Source organism: Rutilus rutilus (genome assembly GCF_951802725.1).
Source record: "Rutilus rutilus genome assembly, chromosome: 3".
NCBI lineage: Eukaryota > Metazoa > Chordata > Actinopteri > Cypriniformes > Leuciscidae > Rutilus > Rutilus rutilus.
In genome coordinates this window covers 8,041,530-8,052,223 of record NC_140211.1, presented here as the reverse complement: position 1 = coordinate 8,052,223, position 10,694 = coordinate 8,041,530, and the positions used below count along the sequence as shown (strand labels likewise).

At 36.8% G+C, this 10,694-nt stretch overlaps 1 protein-coding gene across 2 annotated transcripts; it reads right to left on the bottom strand.

The window, feature by feature from the left end:
- Window positions 1-2,362: 2,362 nt before the first annotated feature.
- LOC311287104 (tRNA methyltransferase 10 homolog B-like) lies at window positions 2,363-8,930 on the bottom strand. 2 transcript variants are annotated; one of them, XM_084403702.1, is made up of 9 exons: window positions 8,803-8,930; window positions 8,464-8,621; window positions 8,285-8,390; window positions 4,600-4,727; window positions 4,336-4,488; window positions 4,155-4,233; window positions 3,039-3,106; window positions 2,827-2,950; window positions 2,363-2,734 (listed from the first exon to the last, which is right to left on the bottom strand). In XM_084403702.1, the coding sequence occupies exons 2-9, from the start codon at window positions 8,608-8,610 to the stop codon at window positions 2,598-2,600; spliced, it is 942 nt and encodes a 313-aa protein (XP_084259828.1). In that variant the 5' UTR covers window positions 8,611-8,621; window positions 8,803-8,930; the 3' UTR covers window positions 2,363-2,597. The 2 variants fall into 2 exon arrangements, with proteins under 2 accessions (XP_084259828.1, XP_084259829.1); XM_084403703.1 differs by having other exon boundaries at window positions 8,709-8,830.
- Between the last annotated feature and the right edge of the window lie 1,764 nt (window positions 8,931-10,694).

Below are 10,694 nucleotides of genomic sequence, written 5' to 3'. Positions count from 1 at the left end.
TCTGCATACATTAACTGATCTTGATGAAACTTCCGCAGTGTGTTCGTTGTAAGAGGCCGATCACATGGATGTGACTGTTGTGAGTCAAGGTTATAGCGCCACCAACTGGCAGCAGGAAGTTTGCCACTTTCAAAATGCTTTGAAATCACTCTTATTTTTACCCGATTTGCTTCAAACTTTATGTGTATAATGTAGACACACGGCAGATGTAGACCTGTGAAAGGATTATTGATATCTTAGATACTGTTGCCATGTCAACGCATCGAACTTTAATATTCTTTTTTGATGTTTTTGAGACTCTTAGCATGCTTGAAATTGGAAGAAACTCGACACATCACATTTATTAGCCAGTAGACATGTGCAAAATTTGTCTATTCCATTTAATCTTTGTTTTTTCAAGGTTTCAGGGGCTTTTGGGGCCCTTAACATGCTCAAAAACTCTTGAAACTTTGCACACAGGTCAGAACCCACGGTCATCAGGGCCGGGCTGAAACTGGTACCCGGGCGTGACAGGGGGGCTCAACAGCGCCCCCTTGAACACGGTCTGAAAACTTGGTCCATATATCAAACACGCTTGCATGAATTAATATGAAACTCGGTACACATATAGATCTCATCGGGCCGAACAACTTCCGCACTCTAAGTTATTAGCTCCGCCCAACAGGAAGTCGGCTATTATGGGTTGTTTGAAAAACGCATGCTGTGGAATTTGATGTACTCCTCCTAGAGAATTCATCCACTCGCCTCCAAACTCGGTCAGCATGAAGTAAAGACATTGAGGATGCTGAATTGCGGACGGATTTTTGATATCTCGAACGGTTTGGCCGTGGCGAGGAAACGAATTTATGGCGAGAAAAGAGATAAACGAAGTGTTATAACTTCTGCATACATTAACTGATCTTGATGAAACTTCAGCAGTGTGTTCGTGGTAAGAGGCCGATCACATGTATGCAACTATTGTGAGTCAAAGTTATAGCGCCACCAACTGGCAGCAGGAAGTGTGTCACTTTCTAAATGCTTTTGACAAAAGTGAGGGGGTTAATTTTATGTACAGTCACAAAAATCAGTACACATATTGGTCTCATCGAGCCGGACAATTTTCTAATTTACAGTAATTAGCTCCGAGCAACAGGAAGTCAGATATTTTGGTTTGAATGTGGATTTCTTTGCAAAATCAGCCTCTGAATTTTTACCCACTCCTCTTAAGTGGTTTATTTTATTCCCTCCAAACTTTTTCAACATGATGAAAATACATTAAAGATGCTAAATTGTAAACAGATAATAAATATCTCAAACGGTTTCGCTATGGCGAGGGATTAAAGTAATGTCAAAAAAGGAAACACTAAAAACCTCCTATCTTCTAAAAATGTAATTATGCACCATTTATTTCTATATAAAATTATACAAATATCAGAACTAAGCCCATTTTATATATATATATATTTATTTTTTGTTACATATATATATAATGTATATATATATATAAATAAATATAGCTGCGAGCAGCTATGGAGGGCCCAAGCCGGTGACACCGCCACCCCGGTGGCTTTAGTGTACCAAAAAACGATATTTTTGGTTTGTTTTTGCGCACAAAAAGTATTCTCGTCGCTTTATAAACTTAAGATTGAGCCACTGTAGTCACTTGGACTATATAAACGATGTCTTTAATACATTTTCTGGGCCAGCAAGTTTCAGTCCCTTAGAAGCCTATGGAGGAGTGATCCAGCTCTCAGATTTAATCAAAAATATCTTAATTTGTGTTCCGAAGATGAACGAAGGTCTTACGGGGTTGGAACAACATGAGGGTGAGTAATTACTGACAGAATTTTAATTTTTGGGTGAACTAACCCTTTAATGATTGTTCCGGGAAGAAAATTCATTTTGCAGTTACAAATGTCAGCCACTAGGTTTAATAAACGTGTTTTTAGTGAAGAGTGGTTATTAAAAAGATACAGGACTGTAACATTATACCCCTAGTTTCACAGACAAGGCTTGAGTCTAGTCCCAGACTAAAATGCATGTTTGAGCTGTTTTACCTGAAAGCAACATGCACTGATGTATCTTAAAATGTCAGTGCCATTGTTTTATCTCAAGATGCAAACCAGTAATGTTTTTTTCTAAGGCATGTTTATAAAAGCTACTTTGAACTAAGGCTTAATCCTGGCTTAATCTAAGCCCTGTCTGTGAAACCAGGCCCTAATGTATAATATTAACATAAATAATATAATTTAACTGCCTGTAAGTTTGATGCTGAAGCTCTGACAAAGATGAACAAGGAGATGCTACTGTTATCACTTGTAATGTGATCCATGTCACATTGAAAACAAGAATACAGTAAAAAAGAAAGGAGAGACATTAAACTGCATATATCAGTGATAAGATCCAGTGGCTTTAATGCAGACAAAATATCCATCAGTTCAGTTTTTGACTGTGCAGAAACCATCCTTGAGAGCATTTTAACATAAATAAAACATGATAAAAAAGATGCAGTCAAGTATTTTGAATCTTACTGATTCAAGTGACTTCAGTCAGACATTAAGTTATCTAATATAGATGACTTTGTAACACTGTCACTGTATTGCTGTCTATTTCTCTGTCTACAGCTCTTCCTGAGAGTTTATCACGTCTGTAGATACTGCCGAGGTCAACATGTAACCTTTCCCAGGAGGGATACCAGCGACGAGTGCTTTAGTCCAATCTTTGGTTTCCCGAAATGTCAGTAGGATTTCAAACACTGAAACACAACAGCACACAGTCAATTACACACTCGGGATGAGGAGGATTATGGGTGCAGCGTGTAGAAATGTAGTCAGAGAAAGCGTTGACCTTGGTTGATGGCTAGGATTTTGGAGTGGAAGTTTTTGGGGTTTGGTTTCTTCACCATGTACTCGTCAATCGGCAGCCGCGCCATGCGAATGCCAAACTCTTTCGCCCTCGTGAAGCTTATTTTCTTAAAGAAAGCAGTGAGATCTTGTTGAGTTCAGCCCTTTCTTCACTATGAAATCTCTCATCAATAAATTCTCCAGCATGAGTCTCACCTTCTGTATGGTTTCATCCACTAAACCTCCGAGGATATAAACTTTATCTTCCTCCACATATTCCAAAGCTAACAGGGACAGTCAGTCATTATCAATTTATGCAGAATTAAAATTAAAAGAAAGAAATGACTTATTACAGCATTCACACTGGTTTTATCTGAACTTTTTGACTAATATCAAAATGAGCCAAGCCAAAAATGGCAAAATATTTAGTGGTCTTTTAATGGTCTTAACCATTTTAAATGGTTAGGGTTAGGGTTAGGTTAGGGTTACCTGCTAACCCTGCTCAGCAAATTAGCAAGAATTGCACAAATACTGTAGATAAAGTAACAGCACGAATTAGCTTTTCCCAACGTGCAGTGTGTTTTTTACAGGACGAGGAGTCAGTGTTGTTGAACTCAATGTTAATGGCTTCAAACATGAGTTGCTGAAAAGTGTCTTCCAGTTCGTTTGAGTTTAATGTAAGACTAAATATTTACTATCTCGAGTTCAAATCCGGACTCTGACCAGGCCAAAACATGAGCCTGATGGACTTGATTAACATCTGATCATCATTCCTCTTTTCATTTCTGGGAATCAAGCCATTCTGCAATATCCTCCTGTCCTTCGCAGCATTAAATGACTTTCCAGTGAAGCAGCTCATCATTACCAGCTGCTAAAAACACTCTTCTTCCTCCACGCTTCACTGTGATAGAGATGCATTTATTATTATGTTTTGCCCGCAGATTTCCAAAGACAGATTCGCTCATGTTTCATTGTGATTCATCACTCCACATTCTGCCAAAAAACGTAATTCTGTCTTTGACTTTTGATGAGACACCAATGGCTTTTTAAGAAGTGCATTTGCTTAAATTTTGCTAGTTTCCTCCTGACCAATCATTTGTGGTTATACAATTAAAAAAACACTTGTTAGTGTTTAGCCATTTTGGGAGTGGCCCATTTTTTTTCTGCCCAGGAGTGTAAATATGATTACATTTTGATAAAATGATTATCAGAGTAGTGTGCACCAATTAATCACACACAAAAAAACCAGGAAAGTGCATTAAAACATAAACAGGGTGCATTTGTTTTCACGATGACTTAACTAACTCAGTATAGAATATGTGCAATATGAACCTTCACTTGCGTCTGGGGTTAAATATATCACATCTTCAGAGGGAAACAGATGAAACCAGCTCTCCTCCGTCACATCAATCTGTGGGACACGGAGAACATCATTATTACTGTATTTCATTTCTGTGCTTCTGTTTGTACTATTGAAGGTTAGGCGAGGATCAGTTTAGGAATCCTTTCTAACCAGATAATTCAGGAAGCCATCATTCATCCGAACGCACTCCTTATAAAGCAGACTGTCCTCTTTGAATTCTGTCAGGAAAATGTGGAATGGCTGTAAGGATTTCTTATTGGATCCGTAGAGGCGCCTGATCTGACCTGCAAGACGACTGATTTCCTACAAGATAAAAGTATGATTGAATAAAAATCCCACACTTGTTATCTAGAAATCACGGTCAGGCATCGACCTGTCAAACGGTGTGTGTGTGTGTGTGTTTGTGAATCTGACTTTGTCTGTCAGGCGGTCGGTCATGCTGAGGTCGACACACAGACGCAATCCTGCTGCTCTGGCCTCCTCCAGTCTTTCTTTGGTAATGGCTTTCATGACACGTTTACTCAGCTGCAGCTCATTCACTTCTGCAACACACACATCCAGTCAATTAAAAACACTCTTGGTTCCAATCAGATCATAATGCAATATCCTCTTGAGACCCAGGAATAGGCATTTCTCTGAATGTCACAGTTTTAGGTCTGGATGTCCTGTAAAGAGCCCATTCAGGACTCTTTATGGAAATTTTATGGGCACTCTTATGGAAATATGATAATATTTTGTAATTATCATTTAAACCTGACTCATTTTTAAATTGTTTGTTACAAATCAACATCTTAGGAAAATATAATGGGGTTTCAAATCACAATATGACTTTCTGTTACGAAACACAACATTGATTTCATCAGGACTTAAAGTCAAGCTTTAAATCAAGCTTTTAATGTTATTAATATGTCTATGTGGTGTTTTTAATATGCTTTAAGACAAACCATGAGTAAATTCATAAGTCGACACCATTGCTGAGTATTTTCTCCTTAAAACTGCAGTGAACCAAAGACAGTCTCAAAAACACGCTTTGAAATCGCTGGTGTTTCTGACGTCACAAACTACCTTGTAACCAATCAGATCAACGTGTGATCGTCAACGAGTGGATCTCTGAGCTGAGTGAGTGAGTGGAGGCGGGGCTCACTTGCATATTCATAGAACCGCCAATACTAAATTAGGCAAGGGTGTAGAGTTACATTCAAGATATTTTAAGGCATGAATAAAAAAATAAAAAAAATAAAAAAAACTACAGGGAGAATTTTAAATCATGTTAATCAGGCATTTTGGGAAACACAACAAGTCAATAGGGAAATAAATTATACATAAATATTCTTATGAAAACATTCCCAATTATTACACGTCTTTCTTAATTACATGTTGTCCCAAAAACACATAAATATGCAAATTAGAAACAGGTGTATACAGTGAGGAAAAAAAGTATTTGAACACCCTGCTATTTTGCAAGTTCTCCCACTTGGAAATCATGGAGGGGTCTGAAATTGTCATCGTAGGTGCATGTCCACTGTGAGAGACATAATCTAAAAAAAAAAAAATCCAGAAATCACAATATATGATTTTTTAACTATTTATTTGTATGATACAGCTGCAAATAAGTATTTGAACACCTGTCTATCAGCTAGAATTCTGACCCTCAAAGACCTGTTAGTCTGCCTTTAAAATGTCCACCTCCACTCCATTTATTATCCTAAATTAGATGCACCTGTTTGAGGTCTTAAGCTGCATAAAGACACCTGTCCACCCCATACAATCAGTAAGAATCCAACTACTAACATGGCCAAGACCAAAGAGCTGTCCAAAGACACTAGAGACAAAATTGTACACCTCCACAAGGCTGGAAAGGGCTACGGGGAAATTGCCAAGCAGCTTGGTGAAAAAAGGTCCACTGTTGGAGCAATCATTAGAAAATGGAAGAAGCTAAACATGACTGTCAATCTCCCTCGGACTGGGGCTCCATGCAAGATCTCACCTCGTGGGGTCTCAATGATCCTACGAAAGGTGAGAAATCAGCCCAGAACTACACGGGAGGAGCTGGTCAATGACCTGAAAAGAGCTGGGACGACCGTTTCCAAGGTTACTGTTGGTAATACACTAAGACGTCATGGTTTGAAATCATGCATGGCACGGAAGGTTCCCCTGCTTAAACCAGCACATGTCAAGGCCCGTCTTAAGTTTGCCAATGACCATTTGGATGATCCAGAGGAGTCATAGGAGAAAGTCATGTGGTCAGATGAGACCAAAATAGAACTTTTTGCTCATAATTCCACTAAACGTGTTTGGAGGAAGAAGAATGATGAGTACCATCCCAAGAACACCATCCCTACTGTGAAGCATGGGGGTGGTAGCATCATGCTTTGGGGGTGTTTTTCTGCACATGGGACAGGGCGACTGCACTGTATTAAGGAGAGGATGACCGGGGCCATGTATTGCGAGATTTTGGGGAACAACCTCCTTCCCTCAGTTAGAGCATTGAAGATGGGTCGAGGCTGGGTCTTCCAACATGACAATGACCCGAAGCACACAGCCAGGATAACCAAGGAGTGGCTCTGTAAGAAGCATATCAAGGTTCTGGCGTGGCCTAGCCAGTCTCCAGACCTAAACCCAATAGAGAATCTTTGGAGGGAGCTCAAACTCCGTGTTTCTCAGCGACAGCCCAGAAACCTGACTGATCTAGAGAAGATCTGTGTGGAGGAGTGGGCCAAAATCCCTCCTGCAGTGTGTGCAAACCTGGTGAAAAACTACAGGAAACGTTTGACCTCTGTAAGTGCAAACAAAGGCTACTGTACCAAATATTAACATTGATTTTCTCAGGTGTTCAAATACTTATTTGCAGCTGTATCATACAAATAAATAGTTAAAAAATCATACATTGTGATTTCTGGATTTTTTTTTTTTTTTGATTATGTCTCTCACAGTGGACATGCACCTACGATGACAATTTCAGACCCCTCCATGATTTCTAAGTGGGAGAACTTGCAAAATAGCAGGGTGTTCAAATACTTATTTTCCTCACTGTAGATGCCTTGCATGGAAGAGGAATGGCATTTATGGCTATGTTTACACGCATATTGCATAAAGTAATATGGTATATCAAATCATTCTGTTATATCTTTCATGACATAATTGAGAATCATCTTTATACAAAGTTTGGATTAAAAAAGCTTGAAACCTAAAAATGTATTGGTGAATAAAAAAAAACATGTTTTTTTGCCTATTCATGTCTTTTCATTTTCTTAATAAATAATTACTCCAGTGTTCAGTGTCACATGATCCTTCAGAAATCATTCTAATATTCTGATTTGCTGCTCAAATAACATTTCTGATTATTATTATCAATGTTGAAAACAGTTGTGCTGCTTTATATTTTTGTGGAAACAGTGGTGTATTTTTATCCTATTAATCCTATTAAAACAGCATTAATTTAAAAACATAAATATTTTGTAACATTATTAATGCCTTAGTCATCAATAACTTAAAATAACTTTAAAATTGTGAGTTTATGATATTTGATGTGTATGATAGGGACATAAAATAATTGATATATTCAGTCAAACCAAAATTTATTCAGACACTTTGCTATCATAACTTACATAGTGTCCTGCGCCCACTAGTAAAAAAAAGATAAAAAATTATATCGGGTGTCTGAATAATTTTTGGTTTGGCTGTAAATATTTATAGGCTATTTTAACAACAAAATACAAAAGAGTAGAAAGTTAACACAATTATAAAAGAAAAAAATATATACTGCCTTATGTGCAATTTAAATGTATATACACAAATCCGCTTGTATTTGAGTGATTATAATTAAATACATGTAACTAATTTATATATATAAAAAAATATTTCTGTAAAACAAAATTCGGTGTAGCCTATCACTAATAAATAAAATAAAAAAGTTTTTTTTTTTTTTTTTTTTACTATGGGCACAGGACACTAGTTCATTAATGTAAGTTATGATAGCAAGGTGTCTGAATACATTTTGTTTTGACTGCATCTGATAATTGACGTTTATGATAGGGACATGAAAATGTACATAAGATTGACCCTGTTATGTAACTTATATTAATTAAGGTCAGGTCACCTTTATTTAGTCTGTTGAGCTTCTTTCTTTGTTTCTCCTCTTTTCTTTTTCTCCTTTTCACCTCCAGTCTTCTCTCCCAGTTTCGCTGCTTGCGCGTGACATTTTTCTGTAGAAGTTAGTACAATAAGTGACACACTGTCTGTAAATGAATTCTGTCTCAATATTATGACTCATCTTACAGAGCACGAGGTGTCCTCTCTGTCGGCGCACGCGGGCTCGAGCTCCACATCGATGCGCAGAAACTCCAGTAAATCTGAGACCGCAGCGTCGTTTAGTTTCGACGCTCCGTCAGAGTAACAGCAGCTATCGTGTAGCGTTTCTTCCATCTGTTTTATGGCTAAAGTCAGATGAATGTAAGTTATATCCCCCACAAAGCAACGGAAAACACATCTATTATAACTGTACGGCAGGAGAAAATGAAGACCTCGGATACTGATAAAGTGAAAGTAAGGTGCTATGCTGCTAAAGATCGTCTCTTCCGACAAACTGAAAGTGGAAGTAACAAATAACTGATATACCTTAGATCTATAAACGCATTAAAAGATACAGTGATCCTGAAAAACTTTTTACAGAACCTGTAAACGACATAAACACCACAACTGCTAATGTTTTCAACTCGAGAGAGTCGGGCGCGCTGTTATGACGTAACGACCACGCTGTTGTTGCTACTTTGGACGCATTTTGCAGGGAAGAATACTATATTACACATTTAATTTTAGTTTTTGCTTAATATACATAATACATAAATGCAAGCACAGTAAAACCAACCATTATTTTTGGTTCTTGAAAAAGAAATTCAAATATAGGCCCATTGTCCTGACTGCACATTTTTCAAGTCAATATTGTCAATAAAATCAATATGGTCTAATATAATATAGCCTATATACATTCTTATTTTATTCTTGTGTTATCATTTGACGTGTATGTATTTATTTCTGAACATCTACTTATACGGTTTTCATTATTTGTTTAAGTGTTTTTTTTTTTTTTTTTTTTTTTTTTTTACATCAGTATTTTAGTTACATCAATAATATATGCATGTTCATTTGGTAACCAAAAGCTCATATTTAGTGTTTTCTGGTTATTAAATCACACATATCCACATACTAACTGTCCAGCAAGTGTTAGGTGTTGATGTTTAGTTTGTTTACATGTTTTTGTACATTACTTTTTACATTATTTTACATTTTTTATTCGTATATTTGAACCGTTATATTTCACTGGTATAACAAAAATAAAATAAAAATTAGAAGAGATTCTGTCATCATTTAATATTTTACCAGATGCTTTTAAAGGAACTTAGACAGAAGTATAAAACATGAGTGATTCATAATCATCATAAAGATTATTTCATCAATGCATGTGTTGTAGTACAAACCCTAATACAAAATCCAAAGTCTTTTCTGATAAGTGTCTTTGTTGAGAAATCTGCACATGTGATCAAAGGGACTTTTCATGTGTTTATTTGTTTGAAATAAAACCTCATTCATGCAAACCATCAATTCTCCAGACCAGCATCAAATGTGCGTCATCCAGTCAGACGTGTGTCATCCAGTCGGCTGCTGGAAAACCAAAACCTTGCAACAGTATCTCATTGTCTATATTATAATAAATTAATGTAAACATAAAAACAGACAATGTGGACAGAGTTGCATTTGTAAGCATTTCATATTGGACACACGTGTTTTTGCGAATAGGAAGCTGTGGGTTGTTTGCGAAGCTGGCGGTTTTGTGAGGGATGTAGTGTGGTAATATTCATATCTGCTGAATCTTTACAACCAAATCCAATCAAATTGATTTCAGGCCTGTCATGTGAAAGTCATGTACATGACTCAACAGATTTTCCTGTTACCGTTAATCAAAATGTTCTCAACTTTCTCACGAGCTACAAATGAACAACGTACAGATAAGAAATTAGCCTATTATCGCTAATGTCTCTGGAGAATTTTATCCTATATATTTTGGGTGAATCAAACTGATTTATGAATATTTATTTTCAGTGGCAACTGTGATCAATAAAATCCCAGGGGAGCAGTTGGATTTATTTATCAAGTGAACTGTCAGAATCGTATATGATAGGACAGCCTATATTAAATATGTTTGGATAATGAATGAGGCTCATGATTTAGTGTTTGGGTCTCATTTAAACTTTTGGACATTAAACCAAAGTCTTATCTGTCTGGACTGAAACCATACACTGTGAAATGTGGGATACAACAAAATGTCCTTATATTATAATTTATTATAATATAAACAGTTGTGCCAGGTTTACACATTACACAGGTTTACACAGACAAGGAATTAGTCTTGGTGACAGAAGCTTCCACAGCAAATACAAAATGCCAGTGACATGACAGATAATAAAATTAATAAAAATAAAAATTAATAGAAATGTCAAATGCACAGCATT

Bases quoted from the DNA above. Each gene is read 5' to 3' on its own strand.
- LOC311287104 (XM_084403702.1), bottom strand. From the start codon at position 8,610: ATGGAAGAAACGCTACACGATAGCTGCTGTTACTCTGACGGAGCGTCG. The intron at 4,489-4,599 runs GTCAGATTCACA...TTTATCTTGTAG, and splicing joins CCGACCGCCTGACAGACAAA to GAAATCAGTCGTCTTGCAGG. The intron at 4,234-4,335 runs GTTAGAAAGGAT...CGTGTCCCACAG, and splicing joins ATGGCTTCCTGAATTATCTG to ATTGATGTGACGGAGGAGAG.